At 33.8% G+C, this 23,021-nt stretch overlaps 1 protein-coding gene across 3 annotated transcripts in view; it reads left to right on the forward strand.

Annotated features, from left to right (window-relative positions):
• The first annotated feature begins 858 nt into the window (after positions 1-858).
• ABCD2 (ATP binding cassette subfamily D member 2) overlaps positions 859-23,021 on the forward strand; it is a 74,880-nt gene continuing 52,717 nt past the window's right edge. For all 3 annotated transcript variants that reach the window (XM_019037827.4, XM_055356944.2, XM_055356946.2), the window contains exons 1-6: positions 859-2,136; positions 3,641-3,821; positions 12,764-12,879; positions 15,537-15,705; positions 16,460-16,554; positions 19,724-19,869. In XM_019037827.4, the coding sequence (XP_018893372.1) occupies positions 1,198-2,136; positions 3,641-3,821; positions 12,764-12,879; positions 15,537-15,705; positions 16,460-16,554; positions 19,724-19,869 (1,646 nt within the window). In that variant the 5' untranslated portion in view covers positions 859-1,197. The remainder of the gene's footprint in view (positions 2,137-3,640; positions 3,822-12,763; positions 12,880-15,536; positions 15,706-16,459; positions 16,555-19,723; positions 19,870-23,021) is intronic.

Here is a 23,021-nt window from a genome sequence, read left to right on the forward strand (position 1 = left end):
ATAAGTGCTACCCCTCTCCAAGTAAAAACTACCTAACACATGGGAGTAGTAAACATGAAACATTGCTCTCATTTATTTAATAGTCGTCACCTTGTAAATAAATGAGTACATCAGATCTCCAGTTATGGGGCTGGAAGATTTTTAGCATAAGGACAAGTAGGATGCAGGGGAAAAAGGGAGAATGGCTAGAGGCACAGCAAATAATTATTTTCTGTAACACGGAAGACTTTTATCCTATTTATTTAGAAGGGAAACCCTCGATTACAACTTGTCTATTAGGTTCTGAGACCTTATGTGAAATCAGACCCCCAAAAAAGCCGGGGGTTGGGGGACCGAAAAACAGATCCAAGTGTATTTGATATTTGGCATTCTCCAGTGTCCCTCCCACTTGTCACTTTCTTTTCTGATCCGTTTCAGATTCATTCCATATCCTTTTCATATTCATTTTATGTTGATCCTCTTGTCCCTCCTCCCTCATTTTCGTGATTCCTTCTCCCTCCTCGTCTCATTAAAACTCTTGCAAATCTCCCTTTCTGCTTGCTCTTCTGTTTGCGGTAGCTACTGAAATCTTACCGAAGTGATGTATATTCTGAAACTTCTGCGGGTTTCTAAGTGACATTGAGCATGCTCAGTAGCTAGGGCCGGTTTTGTTCGCTTGGAAATCTCCCTTTCTGCTTGCTCTTCTGTTTGCGGTATCTACTGAAATCTTACCGAAGTGATGTATATTCTGAAACTTCTGTGGGTTTCTAAGTGACACTGAGCATGCTCAGTAGCTAGAGCCGGTTTTGTTCGCCAGCAGATGGCCTGATTCGACCTCTCCAAAAATAGACATTTTAACTCTCTGAACTCCTGTTTAAGGAAGGATGTAATTCGCTTTGCTCTCTCCTCATTTTCAAGGTTCAAAGGGAAGCTGCGAGGATTCCAAGGTCCCACCGCCCTCACAGCCAATGAGGGGCCTGGGAGGGAGGAGCTTGGTTCAGCTTGAGCTTCTGAGAGAATCATTCCCGGTAGATGCAGCGGAGTCTGAGCTCTGCTGCATCTGTCACAGCAGAACAAAATTAAAAACACAACAGTGGAAGAGAAACGCTGCAGACTATGGGACGCTGTAGGACTTTCTGAAACATTTGCTGGGGATTTCTGTGAAGCATGATCTTTTAAAACGAATTCTTTTGGAAGCCGGTTTGGGTAACTGGGAAAATGACACATATGCTAAATGCAGCAGCTGATCGAGTGAAATGGACCAGATCGAGTGCTGCTAAGAGGGCTGCCTGCCTGGTGGCTGCGGCATATGCTCTGAAAACCCTCTACCCCATCATTGGCAAGCGTTTAAAGCAATCTGGCCACGGGAAGAAAAAAGAAGCAGCTTACCCTGCTGCAGAGAACACAGAAATACTGCATTGCACCGAGACCATTTGTGAAAAACCTTCGCCTGGAGTGAATGCAGATTTCTTCAAACAGCTACTAGAACTTCGGAAAATTTTGTTTCCAAAACTTGTGACCACTGAAACAGGGTGGCTCTGCCTGCACTCAGTGGCTCTAATCTCAAGAACCTTTCTTTCTATCTATGTGGCTGGTCTGGATGGAAAAATCGTGAAAAGCATTGTGGAAAAGAAGCCTCGGACTTTCATCATCAAATTAATCAAGTGGCTTATGATTGCCATCCCTGCTACCTTCGTCAACAGTGCAATAAGGTACCTGGAATGCAAATTGGCTTTGGCCTTCAGAACTCGCCTAGTAGACCACGCCTATGAAACCTATTTTACAAATCAGACTTATTATAAAGTGATCAATATGGATGGGAGGCTGGCAAACCCTGACCAGTCTCTTACGGAGGATATTATGATGTTCTCCCAATCTGTGGCTCACTTGTATTCCAATCTGACCAAACCTATTTTAGATGTAATGCTGACCTCCTATACACTCATTCAAACTGCTACATCCAGAGGAGCAAGCCCAATTGGGCCCACCCTACTAGCAGGACTTGTGGTATATGCCACTGCTAAAGTGTTAAAAGCCTGTTCTCCCAAATTTGGCAAACTGGTGGCAGAGGAAGCGCATAGAAAAGGCTATTTGCGGTATGTGCACTCGAGAATTATAGCCAATGTAGAAGAAATTGCCTTTTACAGAGGACATAAGGTAAGATAGAAATTAAGGTGATGGGTGAAATGTGAGACTGTTCAAGTTGCCACTGCAGTGCCAGATACCATCTGTTGTCCTGTCGATGGACCCACTTCTTTAGTGTCTTAGATTCCTCTGACATCTAAACCTGAATTAAAATATATGCTTCATTACCCCTTTTAACTGTAACCAGTTAAAGAATTATAGGGTGCAAACTTTTCTAAAGTTTCAGAAGAATAAAATTTGCAGCACTCTAAAAAAGTCTACTTAGCCTCAGTTACTCAAATATGCTCAGAATTATTTCTAACGCATTTTCTTAAAACTTAAATCCCAACTTGGTAGGTCGTCCTAAAGCACCTACCAGAAGAAAATATATATTTGGAAACTAAGACTAAACATATTTCCACTGAAATGGAAAATTTAGAATGATATTCTTTGTTGTTCCTTTGTTGTCCAAGAGGGGGGAAAAGCCAGGGTTTCTTATAGAAGACATTTTTAACAATTTTGCATGTCTGATCAATATGGAGCATCCCCATTCCCAAGAAGTGTAGGAGAGTGTCTCACAAAATGGCATTTCTACTACTCTTAGTTCATGTTCAGCACTGTATTTTGACAAAATGAAAAGAGGAAGTGAAATGAAATTTTGTCTAGCTTTGAAAAAAAAAGCTGAGATTAGAGAAGAAATGAGGAGTACAAAAGGAGTTTCAGAATGTTTTTAATTATTAAAGATTTTCAACATTAAGCAGATCCCTAAAACAATTAGCCCAATTATACATACTCACAGTGCATGAAGGTAACTTCAGAATATGAAATGACAGAAATTTTGAAGGCAATGCAGTCTTAATTTAAATGACTTGGTGAATAAAATAAAGTATTCTACTGTTTAAGATGGCATGTCAATCACCAAGCAGAATTATTTAATTTTTAAAGCATCTGTAATTATCAGTGTCTTTAATAGCAGTAGCAACCCGAAAAAGAATATTTAAAGTAAATTTAGGAATCCTACTCCCACTTGAAAATTTACCTCATATATTGTATTATATCATATTGATTTGTGATTCTTCTTGAACTATTGAATTCAATGATATAAATTATAGTGTGCTTAGACTTCTTGCATAAAAGACAAAATCCAACAAATTGAGTCAGTTCAAAAGTGGAGTCTATACATATATATGTCATGTGTCCATTTTCAGATATTTTTTGGTGTAATCAACAAGGACAAAGCTCTAATAATTGTTTATTCATGTCTCATATAATATCATTTAATTTTAACATCTCATACATAAAATTTAAATATCATAACTATAAATTACTTATATGTATTTTATACCTAACATTATGTCCACTGAGTAGCATAAACTTTTAAAAATAATACACATGTGACCAAAACTAAATAATAACTAATACTGGTATTAATCTGCATTTATTGGTTAAGATGCATAGATAATGCCATACTAAAAAAAAAAAGAAGAATATGTATATATCTTTAAAAAAAGTCCTCAACTCTTTTTCCTCTCTATAGGTAGAAATGAAACAACTTCAGAAAAGTTACAAAGCTTTAGCAGATCAGATGAACCTCATTTTATCCAAACGTTTGTGGTACATCATGATAGAACAGTTCCTGATGAAGTATGTTTGGAGCAGCAGTGGACTAATTATGGTGGCTATACCTATTATCACTGCAACTGGCTTTGCAGATGGTGGTAATGACATTTATGCTTAATCTCAAATATATTTTTAACATCATTTCTTTTGAAGTTGTCATTGCTAGTTTTATGTGAGCTAAACTGTGTACATAGTTGTATTCTAGTTAACAATGGTCCGAAACAATGGCAGACTTTACAGCGTCCAGTGATAAGACCAGCAGTATGAAATAAGGAGACAGTGGTTCAAAGACGTTCCCAGTTCTGAGCTATTTCAGAGATCTCTGATGCAGTGTTTCTGGGAGTTGACCTTGAGCAATTTTAATTATATTGCCTAATATAGGATGATTCTTTAGTTTACACTTAACCTCAGAACAAGTTAGTACCCTCAGAAAGAGTATAACACAAGCTTTCCTCATGTGTTATAAACATTAGTTCTATACATCCCATACATTTAGTCTATAAATATTCTATAACTGAATTTGCCCTGCTTTGCGATTTGAAAAGTCCATTGACTACAATGGGCAAGCAGGAATATTGCTTCAGAGAATGCTTAAGTGCCATGGAATAAGGGCTCCTCTACTTGTGAATAATACAGATAACCTCTTATACAGCATGATTTGGTGGTTTTGTAGGAATGGTGGTTGTCAAGCTGCAGCTGGCTAATTCTATCCTACCACTGTCTCAACAGTTTTTAATAACAGTTTTTATTCTTTGGAATAACAAAGAAAGATAAGGGCAAGGAAGAAAAGACAATGTTAAAATGTTTTATCATCCTTGGATGGGAGCTTGGATCTTAATTGGTTGGAACAGAGAAGAATTAACTGAAGAAGTATTTTCTACTCTTTTTCTAAAATAAGACATCCCTCCTTAAAAATCACTGGACTAAAATTGGCCATAAGCATAGGCTTTGTAGTGAAACAGAGTTTTGTTCAACTTTTGGTTCCCCCTCTTCCTACGTGTATCCTCTTAGTCTGTTTAATTAGAGTTGATTAAACTCTCTATACCTTAGTTTCCTCATTTGTAAAATGAGAACCAGAAAGGCTACTTCAGAGAATTGTTGTGAGGATTTAACTGAATCATGTTTATGAAGTACAGAGCATGTTATACTTGATATATGGTGACAATTATTACCTAGAAAATAAAAGGTGACAATTATTACCTAGAAAACTAAGAATATTGTTACAGAATCTGCACTGTTTTATAGTTATTTTGTTCAGAATTAAGGATGAATAGTTATTTGTTTGAAGTGATCTAATAAAAACATAATTATAATATGCCTTAATGTTTTGAAACAGTGCTTCAATGTTTTAACCAATCCTTACAAAAACACTTGTCAAAGTTGAGTTATTCTTAACATAAATATGTTCATTTCAGTAAGTTAGTATTTGTCAGCCTTTCTTTGTGGCAAGTGCTATACATATATCAATTATACTTCACAACTGATCTGTGTAATAGTATTTGTAGACCACTGAGAAAATTGAATTTTATCTGGTTTTATGTTTCAAAATTTACTAAAAAGAATTTAATTTTAAAAAGTTTATATTGAAAAAGGTATTGTTAGTAATAGTATTTTAGACATAATCCTTTCATAATGAAATAAAATTACTTTTTCAAAAGAGTATTAGAGAGAATGGCACTTTAAAATCTATGGTGTTAATGTTAGTTTTACCAAAAAAAGTCAAAATTTTCAGATATTCACTTAAAAAGTCATTTCTTAAAATAACAATACTCATTTAAAAAGTTTAATATATAATGTATATTAGAGACAACTCTATAGACAAGATTATGATGTAGTTTTGTTAGTCAGTGCTTGGACACACTGGTGTTATTAAAAAACCCTGGAGTATTCAACATAGAACAGCAAAAATGCAGCTATTAAATGGTGACAAATTAACCCCACAGAGACCAGTAAGAAGTAAACAATGTATACAAAGAATCTAACAAGCTTATTTAACAAGATGTAATAATATATTTAAAAATAAATCCCACAAATCCTGAAAATACCATATTAAATTAAAGAAACATTAAAATTTTAGATTGAAATATAATAACCACATTGAGGCAAGTGAAACAAAGTATTTCTTAAAGCTTCTTTCAAAAGAAAATTTTTATATAGAGAAAAGTAACGTAAGAATTTCATAGACAGAAAAATGAATTCATATGACAGACTATTAATTGAGAATGTTCTTCAAAATCTGTAATATCAAGGGTTACTATCTGTGCTTGTAATGTTTGAAGGTGTATGTATGTATTTACTAAATATATTTGTCATACAAAGACTTAACACATGAAAATACCGAGTGACTTTACTTAGCCAAAAGAATTTTTTTAAGATAATAGTATATCTTTAGGGTTTTAGTTCTTGGAATTACATACCATGTATTCTAATCTAATCTTCAGTCATAGTTTACACTTATGCCTTTAGTTGTCCCTTATGTTAGAGGTAAAGTGCATGATGCTTTATATATTTTAAGGCAAAAAAAAAAAGGTAGAAAAATAGGTGAGTCAGAAAGAAATGGCAAGGGGAAAATGTGAAGTAGAGCGGGGAAAAAGAGGATAAAATGAAGAAAAAAGAAGGCTGCTGTTCAAATGTTGGCTCTGCTATTTGATAGTTGTCCTTTCCTGGGAAAGTTACATACACTTTATGTACATCAGTTTTCCTATCTTAACTATAGAGATAATTATACACATCTTTCAAAATTTTTACGAAGTTACATGTAACATACTTAATGTGTTTTGAAAGTCCTTGGCTAAGTAAGAACCTAGGTAGAAGCAATTGTTAATATTCATCATATTCTTACCCTGTGGCTCCTGAGTCAGATATTCTGGATCATATGCTGGCTTCTTTGCTTTCTAGACTGTGACCCTGGGCAAATCATGTAACCTTTTGTCCTTCAATTTCCACATTTCCAAAATGAGAGAAATGATAGCAGCGTTGTTACAAGCATTAAATAAGATCAGATATGTGAAACTTAGAACAAGGCCTGGTTCACAGATATTCAATAGATGTTTGCTAACATGATCACTGCTGTAGCTTAAAGGAGCAAGTTCAAAAGTGATTAGGAATTCAGAGGTGAAAATGGAGAAAGGAAGAACCCGCATAATTTTTGTTGGAAGGGAAAGGAAAAATAATTCTATTGCAGATTTGCTGTACTATCCACCTAAAACTTTAAGTGAAATCTTATGGTAAAGACAGGATTATGTTTGTATTCAAATTCACATAATAAAATCACATACAGAACATGGCATTTTCACATCAAAAGAGGAGCTTAAAGGCCATCTGGTCTAGAGCCCCAGCTTTGCCTAAAGTCACACAGTTAGTTAGCGGAAGCTCTAAGGATGGAGGGCGTTATATAACTCCAGATGCACTGCTTTTTTCTACTGCATCATGCTGCCACCATATTAGCTACATTGGAACTTATTCTATAAGGAACATGGGTAAGTTTGAGGCAGAGTAACCATGGGACCAAATGGTTGGCAAAGAGGCATTGAAGTGTTAGTTATGTAGAGTTTCTATTATATTATTTTTAAAGACTATCACCCCTTTCTTTACTTAGTATTAAGAGAATGACTGAAATTATGTGAAGAAAATAGTTACCTGAGGTCTACAACCTCAATTCTTTAACATTAGTAGGCTGCCTTTCTTCTCTTGACATCAAAAGCTGTTCTGGGCAAGGAGGCCAGTGAAAGCTATGAGGTTACTCTGTCAATATCTTATCACAGACGCCTAACAGGCAGGAAAAAAGAGTGTCTAAGCTACTAGCACTGCCAGTAATGTCAACATGTTTGTGATCTGTGAGTGTGAAGCAGGATATCAGGAGTAACTGAAAGGCACTGCATGCACTCCAGTAGCATGGGTGATGCTTTTATTCCTAAAATGTACTGCCAATAAGATTATAACCATAGCTTCAGCTTCTGCTGCATTATTGTCTCATATTCCAATGCCAGATCTTTGAAATGTTATTTTATATTGTGGGCCAATTAGGATATAATTGTACTCTTTTTGACCAATGAACATAGCAGTATTATCAATACATATCAAAGGCGTACTTTAAAACTCTAATTAGGTATGCATAAAAGTGACTATAATTGTTTAAAGTATAGCATATATGCCAACATGGGCATAATCATTAGTGTACCAGTTAATGAGTTGTCACAAAGTATAATGACCTCACTATCAAGTAGTATTTGCTAGTTTGAAAATTTCATAAATAGTATTATATAATACATACTCTTTTATGACTAGCTTCTTTGACTCAGTATTATGCTTATGAGCTTCATCAGTGTTACTGAGTATAACCATAGTATATTTATTGACTTTGCTATATAGCATCCCGTTGTATGACTATACCATTTTATTTAACCATTCTGTTGTTAGCAGACATTAGATTGTATCCAGTTTGCTGGGTATTAGTAATAGCGCTGTTAAGAACATTTTTGTCCAGATCTTTTGGTGTATATATATACATATCTGTGAGTACTTAACTAGAAGTAAAACTGCTAGATTACAGGCTATGCATAGGTTCAGCTTTAGCAGATTTTGTAAAACAGTTTTCCAAAAAAAGTTCTTTCAATTTACATTCCCAACAGCAATGTATAAGGGTTCTATTTCCTCCACATCTTTGTCTGGCTTTTTCGTTTTAGACATTCTCATGAGTGTATAGTGGTACTTCACCGTGGTCTTAGTTTGCATTTCTCTAATGACTATTGAGGTTAAGCACTTTTATTTATTCATTGGACGTTTGGATAGCCTTTGTTATGACATGCCTGTAAGTCTTTTGCTCATTTTTACATTGGTTTATCAGTTTTTTCTTATTGATTTGTAAAAGCTTTTATGTATTATGTAATGAGTCATTTGTTGGATATATCATATACATGCACACCACACACACACACATACACATACACACACACAAACATTTAATCTCAAATATATTTTCCCACCCTACATCTGGCCTTTTCACTCTCTTAATGGTGTCTAATAGAAATTCATACTTTTACTATAGTTTAATTCACCAATAATTTTCTTTATGGTTAGTGGTTTTATGTCCTATTTAAGAAATATCTGCCTAACTCAACATAATAAAGATATTCCTTATTTTATCTTCTAGAAATTTCCTTGGTTTTTCATTTCACATTCAGATCTTCAGTCACTTAGAATGGATGTTTATATATGGTGGAGGATAGGCGCAGGTTATAAATTTTGTCAAGATTTGTCAAGATGACAAAGAGAAAGATAAACGAAGAGAAACTCAGATGATAAGCTTGAAAAAAGTAGAAGAATAAACTTACTTTTTATTTTTTAAAAATAATACACCTTATTTCTTTAGGTAAGTTTTAGGTTTACAAAAACTGATCAGAAGGTACAGTGGTCCTAAATACCCTCTCCCCTCACAGTTTCCCCTATGCCTTATATCTTGTATTAGTGTGGAATTTTCATTACAACTGATGAACCAATATCTATTCCTTATTAACCAAAGTTCATAATTTACATTAGGCTTCACTCTTTGTGATGTACATTTGCAAGGGTTATGATAAATATATAAGGCATAACCTTAAGTTTAAAATTCTTCCCCATCTTTTCTGTGAAATAATAAGACATGTGACCAATTTTCAATATGTACTTGTTACTATCAGAGCTCCAAAGTAGCAGTAAAATGAACAGGTATAGTGTTAAATATGAAATCCTTAAATGAGGAACTTTTGACAAAATAGCTAAAATATTCGGTGAGGACAAAAAGAATGTATTGACCTAGAATAAAAACTGCTTAGTATTTTAGGTCATGGATTTATATCTCTGGCACTAAGGAATCTGGCCCTGTCTTAGAGGTCAGGCAGTTGGCTGTGTGTGCATGACAAAATACTACTGGCAATGCTCTCACAGTACCTGCCAAAGAACAACTAGTAGAATAAAAAGCCACATAAAATCTGATCTGGAGGAAGCTTTTGTTATTTTATTGCTAAAAACATGAAGAAGACCCAATAAGCATTAATCTGCCAAAGCAAGACAGAAATTATCATGCCATATGAAACGCCAGTCCATCTGTGCAAATGTTTTTTCCTCTTAACAGAAGCTGTCGATGAAAACTACTATTTGAATCCCTTTTAACCCAAATTCATAAAATTCCATAATTATTTTAGATTGTCAGCCAGATTTTCTATGAGCCAAAACTATTCTTAGCATTTTAACTGATATAAGAATTTATTATTTTGGAACTCTTTTTGTGGCTATCTAAATTGTATCACACATTTACATGTCTTTAAGAATATCTATATTCTGTTCCCAGTCTATTTATGTAATCACATCTTTTGCTTCTCCCTCATACCAATGCTCACCAGCCTTTTTGTTTTCCTTCTTTAGGTAAACTAACTAATTAACTTCAAGGGGACTAACAGTAGTTCTCTAGAGCAGTGATTATCAGTAAGGCTAGGAGAGGACACATTGGACTATGGTAAAACATCTCCATGAACTCTTGGTGATTCTGATAGTCCATGAAATCAGTGCTTGACGTCAACCCATAATGTAAACTTAACCAGTTTGTCATTCAATTAGCATTACTTGACATGTCCCTTCTCTGTGCTATTGCTTATGCCATACTTTTAATCTATTAAAATTTTATGCCATCTTCAAGACGTCTCTCAAAATCTACTCCTCCATGAAGCATTTTCTGTCTCTTGCAGCAAGTAATAATTTTTGCTCTCTCCAAACACCTTGCATTAACTCATCCAGGCTTCCCTACATAATTGTTTAGGAATTTGACATCTCTCTTCTACCAAGCTGTAAGCTTTCTCAGGAAAAAAATCTGAAAATCATATTTTTTCCTGTATCTTGCCTAATTTCTTGCACATCTAGGTGTCTAGTAAATACATGCTGGGTGAATTTTACCTCATATTGTGCAGGTATCCCTTTCAAAATAAGTTGAGCTGTCTATGTGTCAAAAAAGTAAAAATATCTGGTAATTACAGCAAGGCATAAAGTATATATTTGCACTGAAATCCTTTGAGATAAATTAGAGTGAACTAAATATCAAAATGAGCCTATGGCTATCTATATCACTGCTACTTTCCTCCTTAGCTTATAATATCTAGTTTGGAAATTTGAAGATAATGTATAGAAGGACCAGCTAGAGAATCAAATTGATTAAAAGATTAAAGTAACAACCTGGAGAAGGTAATTTTGAATACTAAAACTAAAATTGAGTGGATATACAATAATAGCAACGACAACTAGAAAAAAATAATAACTGCTGATATTTAGAGCACTTACTGTGGGCCATGTATTGCACTAATGCTTTATTTGGTTTTCACCAATAACCCTTAGAACCCTAAAAGATAGGGCTGTTTGAGATAGTTATGTACATCATTTTACAGGTGAGAAAATAGGTGTGGAGAGGTAAGTGTCTTGCCCTACTTACCTTACTACTTGCTTATAAGGAATAAAACCTAGATTCAAACCTAGTCTGATTCCCAACTCTTAACCATAATTCTCCATTGATGGTAATTTAGGATGTTCATCCATCCATCCATCCATCCACTCATCCATCCGTTCAATGCACATTAAGGAGTACTATGTGTTAGACACTGTGCTGAATACTAGGAATAAAGAATAAAACACACAGTCTTGACCTTCAAAGAAATTATAGTCCACTGAAAGAGACAAGGATTCTTAGCAAAACCTTTAGTTAAGTGTTAACTCTTAAAGAAGGAGAAAAAGTTAGGCAAGAAAGAAAGGAAAGTATATTAAAGTCCAGAGAAATCACATATACAAATGCCAGAGGATTAAGAGTATGCCACGTATGGGGTGCTGCTGGAGCGTAGGGTGAAGGATGGTTGAGAAAGGTAGACAGAGGCTAGATTATGAGAATCGGCTAATTTGCATTTCTATTAAAGAAACCACACCATAAATGTTTGTTTATTAGTAGTATTAATATTTAATTACCAGATCAATACTATTTCATTGCCCAGTAGGTATTTTATTTTATTTTATTTTATTTTACTTTATTATTTTATTTTATTTATTTTATTTTATTTGAGGCAGGGTCTCACTCTGTCACCCAGGCTGGAGTGTAGTGGTGTGATCTCCGCTCACTGCAACCTTCGCCTCCTGGGTTCAAGAGATTCTTGTGCCTCAGCCTCCCAAGTAGCTGGGATTGCAGGAATCTGCCATCATGCCCAGCTAATTTTCATTTTTTTTGGTAGAGATGGGGTTTCACCATGTTGGCCAGGCTGGTCTCAAACTCCTGGTCTCAAGTGATCTGCCTGCCTCGGCCTCCCAGAGTGCCAGGACTACAGGCATGAGCCACCGCACCCGGCCGCCCAGTAGTACATTATTGCTCCCTCCTAAGGGCAGGGAGTCCAAGTGGAAAGGGTTGAAAGAATGCTAAATGAAAATAGTTTTAGTTCCTTTTGATTTATTTGTCCCAACTCTCATTTTGGAAAAAATAATAAAACAAGAGGAACTTTAAACAAAATCTGATACAAACACTTATTTCTCTTCTCTCCTCTCCTCTCTCTTCTTTTCATTTCTTTTTTTCCTTTCCTTTCTTCTTTTGAGAAGAGGTCTCACTCTGTGGCCCAGGCTGGAGTCCAGTGGCATGATCTCTGTTCACTGCAACCTCCACCTCCCAGGTTCAAGTGATCCTCCTGCCTCAGCCTCCCAAGGAGCTGGGACTACAAGCACGCACCACCACATCTGGCTTATTTTTGTATTTTTAGTAGCGACAAGGTTTCACCATACTGGCCAAGCTGGTCTCAAATTCCTGACCTCAAGTGATCCGCCCGCCCAGGCCCCTCAAAGTGCTGGGATTATAGGCATGAGCCACTGCACCCAGCCCAAACACTGAATTTTCAATGATTCATTATATTTCTAGAAAATTGCTACTACTAATGAAAAATTAATATGTGGTTGTTTTAGCCACAATTTAGTTTGTATAATATAAAACATTAAGTTACTAAAAAAAAAAAAAAACTCAAGTTTTGTAATTTGTTTTTATATCTAGAGGATGGCCAAAAGCAAGTTATGGTTAGTGAACGGACAGAAGCCTTTACCACTGCTCGAAATTTACTGGCCTCTGGAGCTGATGCTATTGAAAGGATTATGTCTTCATACAAAGAGGTACTTGCATTTCTTATTGTCAATTCAATTAAAATAAAATTTATGAAAATCAAGCAAAATGTCAATTACCAAGTATACTTAGTATTTTGGAAACATATCTTTTCTCTGCCAAAAATTGCTGAGTATAATCAAGATTAAGGGCAGCAACTCACAAGTGTAATTCTGCTAATATCCTTTGTTTTATAATACTATCAATTGTTACTTCTCTTTTTCCCTCTATAGTATGATATCTTTGTTTTCACATTTTAAAGAAACCCTTAGGTATGAACTCTGGAGCCAGAGTGCCTAAATTTTCATTTTATGAATTTACAAATTATGTGACCTTGGGTCAAGGTCGCTAAAGCGTCTGTGTCTCTGTTTCTTCATCTATAAAATGGGGATAATGATAACACTGACTTGTGGGGTTGTTGTGAGTTGATACATGTAGAAAATTTAAAACAGCACATATTAAACACTCAATAAATGTTAGCTAATAACATTTCTTATATATCTTGCAAACTTTTACCTTTCCTTCATTAAATGGGTAATACCTTCTTACCATTCCGCATTCTTCCTGCAGAGTTTGGGTCATCCTGTTTTTTGTCCATCTCAGTGTATGTCTGATGTTTTACCACATTATAACTGTGTATATTGCCTGCGTCACACCACTCAGCTCCTTGAAGCAGGAACTGTCTTACTCATCTTTACATTTCTAATATCCATTTTCATACTTGGAATACTGTATGTGGTTAATAAATATTTGTTGAGAAAATAGTAATAAGACCTGCAGATACCACAGGGCCAAGGTTAAAATTACTTAATTTAATTCAGATATTACACAATGTTCCCATAAAATTATTCTCACTACCAGTTAGTCTTATGGCTATCATATCAATATAAATTCTAAAGCATCTTTGTTAATTTAGCTGCACATTAAGTCAGACTTGAATAAACTATATAAAAGAGTTACAAAGGGCTAGCAAGCAACTCAATTTTTTTAAAAAGTTCAAATAGTAATTTTGATAATCTGGAGACACAGTCTTTGGGATAGATTTGTTGAGTAATAAATTACTTAAAATTAAATGACAAATCAAAATTTTATTTATCTCACATTAAAATATTGTGCTATCTAGGTTAGAGAAATGATAACAATTAGTTTTTCTAAACTGTCTCCAACTCAACGAATGATTGCATTTTGCTTTATTTTTGCCTGAATTTACTTTTAATCATAAAATGTTCACTTCTAAAATTTCTTGTACTGCTGTGACGGCACATGAAAGCACCCACCATGCCTTCTCTGCTAGCACCAGAGGGACCAAGTTTCCTTTGTAGAGTTAGGGTTCTAAGACAAATTCCCTGTCTTGTACCCCAAAGTAATTTGTCTACCGGCACATTCTTAGTTTTTGTCAGACACTTCCTACCGTCTTCACATTCCATCCTGGTCCACTGACTCATTGCCTCCTGCCTTTCTTGAATTGACCTCTACTTGTGGTTTTGGAATTCTTTTCTATGCAAATATTTATATTTGCCCAGGTTTCACTTGAATCCCTATTTTGTTGATCTTTAAATTTGTTTTCCTCTACTTGGCAACTCAAGAGGTTCTTCTAGATAACATTAGAAATCATCATTTAAATAGCTATAACATTAACATATAGAAATGAAATAACAGTGTAATTACAGATCTCTCAGTAGAGATGTGTTGCAGAAGGCTTTTATAATAATACCTACTCATTTACTGCTTATGTTTTGCATACACAGAAATTTTACACAAATGTCAGCATTGTTGTATTTTTCCGCAATTTATTAAGAAACATTTATTTCTGAGATGCCTTGCTTATTCTTGTGTATTCTTGTGCAAGAACTATCCTTAGTTCTTGTGCATTCTGTTTCATTGAGAAACATGTTCTTGATAGGAAATGAGTCACCTTTCACAGTACCCTGATAGCAAGGTGTTCTCTTAATAGAAAAACAGCAGGAGGTTAACCAAAATGAACAGCTGACAGAATAGGAACAAGGCACCATTCCATTGAGCTTTGTGGACTAAAGTAGAGATTTAGCTCATCTTATAATCTTACCTAGAAAAAAATAATATATTTAATGTTTTTCTTTGGGCATATAAATCATGTTTGGCTTCAAAAGAAGCTGGATTGGGGGAATTATACTGAAAAGGATTTGAAGCTTTTCATTGAGCTTGCTCTCAATATTGGTATCCTGCCAAATAGAGGAATTCTGACAATCAATTTGGCTCGGAAACATTCATTTCATAATAGGACAAAAAGGTACTTTTCTCCTACTTAAAACCTTCTATTTTAAATAGAAAAAAGATACCAAAAATAAAAGATTATAATTTCATTGAATGACCTTAAGCTTTCCAAGAAATTTATAATTTATTGGAAATGAATTTCATCATGTAAACAGAGTGACTGAAAGATCCTTAAGAGTCATTAATATTCTGAAATCTGTATATTATGTTTTATAATTTCAATCAAACATATTATTGTGTTATAGTGCTCTTTTGTACTGTCATCTGTTTTAGTTTTCAGATGTATTATATATATCTCATGTATAATGCAATATGATCTTTTACATTAAGTCAAGAAGCTTAACTGATTACATATTTACATAAAATCTTGTCTTGGATATAGTAACTCTATTTTATATCTCTGCGTTGCTTTTAGGTCACTGAATTAGCAGGCTATACTGCTCGAGTGTACAATATGTTTTGGGTCTTTGATGAAGTAAAAAGAGGCATTTATAAGAGAACTGCTGTCATTCAAGAATCTGAAAGCCATAGCAAGAATGGAGCTAATGTAGAATTACCTCTCAGTGACACACTGGCAATTAAAGGTATTAAACTCAAGTGCTTTTATATTTTCCTATATTTAAGTGTTTATCAACAGAACCAAAGTTTAAGAAGGTAGCTTTTAGTAGTTACAAAGTACCAACATTTAAATAACCAACATTATTTAAACAGCAATCCCTAATATTAGTATTGCAATTTGAGGGGTGGTGACTAACATTACCACAAAAACACAGTGTTATGCTACTTTTATTTAGGACACAATTTTCCAAATTATTTTTGGAAACTGCACATATGGCATAATGAATCGTTTGCTTTTAAAATTCATCTAACAAATAGAATTCGAGCTAATGTCATGTTGTTCTTCATTATACTGTTTCTAAACTTAAATTTGGTTACATATTTTTTTAAATTGCATTATTCTATGTCTTATTTCCCTTTTTTTAGCACTGTGGTTTTTTTTCTATAGGATATGTTAATTTAGGGAAATAGAGTAGTAGTAAAAATTAAGGCTGGATTATTTCAGATTGTATAGCTTTGCTATTGTAATGATGTTGACATTCAATTATTATAAAATGTTTCTCAGAAAGATTTTTCTAGTAGATGTGTCAATATGTACAAATTTGCATTACATTAAACTTTGCTTCAGGTCTGGATATCTATATTTACATTTGTTTCTGTGATTTATTACTGTGAATTATCTTTATAATTGAAATTACCTGTTATACTGCATAATAATTTAAGTCATTTAATCAGAAACCCGTGATAATGTTTGTATCTTACACTTTTTCTTAATTACAGGAAAAGTTATTGATGTGGATCATGGAATTATTTGTGAAAATGTTCCCATAATTACACCAGCAGGAGAAGTGGTGGCTTCCAGGCTAAACTTCAAAGTAAGATGATATTCAAGAATCTTCTGATTGTTGCCATCACACTAATGCAAAACAACTCAGAATTCATGTACCTTATGTTAAATACTTGGAGGAGCATTTGGAAAGGGGAAATCAAGAAAGGTATGCACAGTGGCTCAATTACAGAAGCAGTTATTCCTCAGAAAGCAGAGAGAAAAGAGAAATTTGATTTCTACTGCTTTATTGCCAGGTTGAAAATCAAAATTATAGTGTACAAGGTAATTTTGGGGAACAATAGGAAATTTCGTCAGAAATTTGTACCTGGAAATAAATTTTAATTTTTTACCTTATAGAAATTATTTTTTAAAAAGCCAATACTGTAATATATTTACTAAAATATGAATAGAAGTCATTAGCAAGTTTAATTTTGTCAATATACATTCTGTGACTTAAATTTTTAAAATAATTACATGTACTAATGTACTATTATAAAATAATCAGAAGATTTATGGATTGGAATTTAGTTTTTAATTCTGTTGACAATAATTTGTTATTTAATATCTTATGTATTAATTACAAAAACTAAAAAGTAAAAGTATCTAATAAACCTGACTCTCTGACTTAAGGCATTATAAAATTCAAACACACATTTTGGGATTCAAGTACAAACTAATTTGCTGACAAGCATTAATGACATAATATAGCAAGTTGAGCTTAGTTCAAACAAAGAAAGGATTTGACTTGATAAAAGAATTACAAACATGATAACACATATGCTAATTAATGATTTTAGTATGGACTTTAGTCAAGGTTTAATTATTAAAGATGTATTTGCAAATATTTTGGGTTACTGAGAGTTGAGAGGATGAGTAGCATTGAACAGGGTAAACTCGTGTGTCAGTAAATTTAAAGAAATTGTATTTTTAGCTGCAATTTGGTCAGACTTTATTTTTCCACGTATAGACCTATAGGATGATCTAATTACTAGGATCTGACCACAAGCACCAATTAGGTACTCATGGCATACACAGAGTATTTAACTATTTATTAATGGTTTCATAATTTATAATTTATGATTTTATAGAGAGGGTGTTTTGGTCTGGATACATTTTATAATATCGATTCTTGTTGCTCTATTTAGTTAATAAATAGTGTACATGTCTTGAGCTTTGCTTACTAACTACATTAGTGTGGGCATATCACACTCTTTCTGCAGAAAAATTTAGAGCCATTTCTTTTACATAGAATAAACTAAACTAAAAATACTCAGTCTAGTGAAAGTATCTTAGAAGGTCTGAAGTTGTACAAAGATATGCATTAGTAAAGTATACTTTCTTCATAATTATTTATTTCTAACTCAGACAGAAAATTATATTTAAATTCTCAGGTCCCTAAAATATAATAGGAAGTTCTATTTCCTCTGCATAGATTGAAAAATAAGTTTCTAGAGGAAAGGATCTCATACCTTTGTTAGCCTTCAGGATTAAAAAACCATTTGCAGGCTGGGCGCGGTGGCTCATGCCTGTAATCTCAGCCCTTTGAGAGGCTGAGGTGGGCAGATCACCTGAGGTCAGGAGTTCGAGACCAGCCTGGCCAACATGGTGAAACCCTGTCTCTACTAAAAAATACAAAAATTAGCCGGGCATTGTGGTGGGCACCTGTAATCCCAGTTACTCGGGAGTCTGAGGCACAAGAATCGCTTGAACCCAGGAAGCAGAGGTTGTAGTGAGCCAAGATCATGCCACTGCACTCCAACCTGAGACAGAATAAGATTCAGTATAAAAAATAAATAAATAAATAAATAAATAAAATTTTTAAAAAATTAAAAATTATTTGCAGAAGAAAAGTTAGTGTGAGACAAAAAGAATTCTAAGCATCAGAGACTTTTATGCTGAGAAAAATATTAACATTAATGTAGAAAGTCTCCAATTACCCCTCAAAATGTGTTAAATTTCTGAGAATGCCTAATAGAGAATGGCCCTATTGAAATGTTTTGCCAATGTGCTTTTCACCATGATATATATGATTTTTTAAAAATCATTTGGAAAATATTTATGCTTCTACAAAATTAAACCCTTAGCCTTTTCTCTAGTGAAAGAGCACAGGCAGATAACAAATTAATTTTTTCTAGCTTCTTCCTGAGATTTTCTTGGTATGCTAGCAATATAATAATACTCTTTCATCTTTGAGGTCCAGTATGATGTATTCTACATTATTGATACTTGAATATTGGTATCCTTTCTATACAAAGCTAGATCTACAGACATCCTGTAAATTTCTGATATTTATTTTTTGGGTATCACTGATTATAAAATTTCATTTGCTGTTGGTAGAAGTAGATAAAAATTTTAAATGGTGTTTCTATTGATTGTTGTTCACAATACCCTTTAAATACCATAATAAGACAACTTCTTCATCCTATTGTGTGGAATGGGAACTCATGAAATTAAACAGTTTAAATGTCAATAATAAGATAGAAAGTAAAGGGAAGCATCCAATAGATAATAAATAACCTGTTTTATTTATGAATATTATATATATTATTCACATATATGTAATATTCTGTGTGTGTGTGTTTTAATTCATCCCTAGACATGAGACTAAAATACAATCCTCTTGCTTTCCTCTATCCTTGGTTTGTTAAACATATTTTCTCTATTTGTGAATAAAGCAGAATTTGAATCATCTTCTCTCTCTGATTATGGGCTTTTGTGATTTTTGTAGCATTTCAGACTGCTGAAGTGTAAAATTAAACAGCCCAGCTGACTCCTTGGATAACTGTGCTTTGTAGCTATTAATTGCGGTTAATTTTCAGTTGTATTTGAATTCAATGTAAATTTAATCCAATATTAATATCAAAATATAATGTAATATATTTTTAGTTAAATTTTTATGATTTGTCTTATTTCCCAGGCAGCTGTTTTTCTCTATGTGTATGTGGTATCTGATAACAAATTACAATTCTGGAAAGCCAGTGCCCATTTCAAGAAGATCCATTTTCTTTGGAATTGAATTATTTTATGATGCTTTTAGCTTCAGAGAATAGTCAAAAGCCAAACTTGTTCTCAACCCTGAAATATTTTTCCTTGATCTCTTGCCCATCCTAGGTTATCATGTTTTTGAACATTTTAAAAAAATAATTTACTTTTAGGTGCTGCCAAAATAAATCATTTTAAACTATTGCAGTTTGTAATTTTATTTCTTACTTTAGGTAGAAGAAGGAATGCATCTTTTGATAACTGGTCCCAATGGTTGTGGGAAAAGTTCTCTCTTCAGAATTCTAAGTGGGCTCTGGCCTGTGTATGAAGGAGTCCTCTATAAACCACCTCCTCAACATATGTTTTATATTCCACAAAGGTAGGTTTATCTTTTTATATTACAAGAAACAATTTCCTTTTGCTTTTGAATTGTCTTGATTCCTCAAGTTCCTCAGTTTATATATCTTTAAGAATGTTTTTATTAAGAGAAACTATTAAGGAAATAAAAACTCACTTAGCCCAAAATATTTTATTACTGCTTTGATTGTAATACTCTCTAGGACAATACCACTTTTTTTCATTTTCACATCTGTCTAGATGGAATAAATACTCAAAGACTGCAGATGTTAGTCTCAAGGAATAACAAGCAGGCTGTTCCAGAGAATGATTAGATTGCCTGAGATGTCAGATTATTTCTTCTCACAGAAAAATAATAACACCGGGATAAGTATACAGCTCTCTCCATCAAGCTGCATACATTCATATATTCTAAAATTGTTCATTTATATTTGAGGCTCCATAAAATAGACTTTACAATTATGCTATATGATTATTTAGCGATTTGTAACTTTCTTAAGTAAATTTTTTTACTGTAAGAATGAGTATCATGTAAACATAGAAAAAGAACATTATTTCTTCAGAGCTCTTTAGCTATCATCTTCCCTGAGAACAATTAGAAATGTCTAAAATTCAAAGTTATACACTAAGAGTTTGTAATATTCATTGTGGATAAGAGAAGATGAAGTTTGAAGAACTTCCTCATGTTAATTGGACCCAGTAATTTTTCCATCTGTCATCATCCTGGTCCCATAGAGCACTCCTACTACGTCAGAGGACTGTTTTGTGGAATCTAACAAGCGCCTAGGCTGGAAGTATAGTACAAGCACAAACATAAAAGTCACATCAAGTATAGTGCTCTCATATGTCCCTGTTGTCCCTTTGCCTTTGCCTGAATGTACTGTACAATCCTGTCTACTGGCCTAATTTTTAGACCAGACATAGCAGTTAGGCAGATGAGGTTTTGTGGGTTTTTTTCTTTAAAGTAAGACCTATGATGGTAGTAAGAAGCTGCCTGGAATGTAGGAGAATGAAGAACTGCATTGGCTGAAAATGCTGGACATGAGCAATGACATAGATATTTGTGTTTAACACAAAATAGATAACATTTTGTGACACCAGAAGCATTGTCCCTTTCTGTCTATGCTTTCAATTCCTTTGGGAAACATTCTGATTCTGAAAGCTAAATTATACTGCCAAAAGTTTCTGTTTTAGACATTAATGTGTTTAGTAGGTTGATTTTACTTTTTTATTTAGGTTAGAAGGCATAGAATTATGAAGAAAATTTTCTATTATAGAATTCTATTCTCTTGATGCAAGTAAAATCACATAAATACATTTTATATTTTTAGCTACAGTTGTTGAATATAACTTTGACCAGAACAATGTAAAACATTTCTAGAGAATAAGAAAGTGAAGAAATTCTAGCCTTTGCCTGCAGAGATACTTGACTATGTTACTTTGCAACAAACAAAAATCACTAGGAAACTTTTTCTTAGTTATGAAATTTACTGTTGCTTAAGCAAAAAAACCAACTGCAATCCAGTTAAGGAGAAAAATAACAATGAGAACTCTATTTTTCAGGCTAAAATGTATTTTAATAATTACTGTTAAAAGTCATTTACCTTGATTATATGGCTTTTAGAAACATGAACATTTGGGTATATGTTAGAAGTTTTATAGGACCATTATCCTTGCAAAAACCATAGAGTTTATTTAAATCCATATGTAAACTGAGAGTCTAAATGTAGTGTTTCTTACATTCTAAAAGCTATTTTTTCGAGTAAATTTAAAAAATAATCTTACATGTTTTTATGATGTAAAAGAAAGCTGCTATGCAACCTATTTCAAAATATTTGTTGGTAGGTAACTGCCTTATGATATTCTCATTAGTAAATATAATCTGGCTGGGTGGGGTGGCTCACGCCTGTAATCCCAGCACTTTGGGAGGCTGAGGCGGGCGGATCACCTGAGGTCAGGAGTTTGAGACCAGCCTGACCAACATGGAGAAACCCCGTCTTTACTAAGAATACAAAATTAGCCGGGTATGGTGGTGCGTGCCTGTAATCCCAGCTACTCAAGAGGCTGAGGAAGGAGAATTTCTTGAACCTGGGAGACGGAGGTCGCGGTGAGCTGAGATCGCGCCACTGCACTCCAGCCCGGGCAAAAAGAGCAAAACTCCACCTCAAAAAATGTATATATAATCTAATTTATTGTATTAATTCATAATAATCAAACATGTTAACTACTAGCTTAGCAGCAAAAAAATGAAATTTCAATATAGAATTGACACTTATGTATGAACTTCACAAGTCATAAGACAGAGCTTTACAATAATCCCCCTGTATTCACTTTTTGTGATTGAAAGACTTCTGGGTAGAGGATGAATCTCTTTATGGATTGATCAGAATGTACATTAATTGTTACTTGCATGGGAGAAAAATAGAGTATATTTTGTAAAAGTGGATTTATAATGATGTCATGTAATATACGGAAGAAAGAAGTGAACCACTAAGGAAAAATTATAATTAACTGTATTAGGCCATTTATTTTTTTCACCAAATCTTCACAAAGAATGCTGCTATAGCTCAGTTCATAAGCTTGGAAAGCTGAATTCCTAATAAATTATGAAACCACCTCAATTTTTTCCCAGCTAGTGTTATCTAGTACTTTAGCAGTGTTGATAATGAGAACCAGATAAAAGAAAATCTCAGCTTCAGTTCAAGAATACACACACAAAAAAATGTTGGTAGATAAATTAGTTTCAGAACAGCTTCCCTTTATCCTATCTTCATTAATGATGACATATGATCATTAGTGGAGCATCAGATACGTTTTTGGAAAGAAATGTTTCATCAAAATATAGATTAACCATTCTAAATCTATGGAATGGTGTATGTTAAAATGCTTAGTATTGCTCAGGTAATACTTTAAAACAGTATTCTGGAAATTTTAGGCTGTTTGAGTTTCTGAGCCATGTGAATGTACTCCTTAAGCTGATGATTGAAACTCACTGCTCTCTCCTATATTAGCCATCCTGACCTCAGGAAAAGTCTTTCATTTGGACATAGATCCTGAATTTCTTCTGTCAATTCTTGTTGCAGTTTATCTGTCTTTCCAAGTCCCTAAGGAGAGATTTGTGATCCCCTGCTCTCACTTTCACAAATCCACTAATTTATGGCCTATTTGTTACTT

This window comes from Gorilla gorilla, chromosome 10 (assembly GCF_029281585.2).
Source record: "Gorilla gorilla gorilla isolate KB3781 chromosome 10, NHGRI_mGorGor1-v2.1_pri, whole genome shotgun sequence".
In the NCBI taxonomy this organism is placed as follows: Eukaryota; Metazoa; Chordata; class Mammalia; order Primates; family Hominidae; genus Gorilla; species Gorilla gorilla.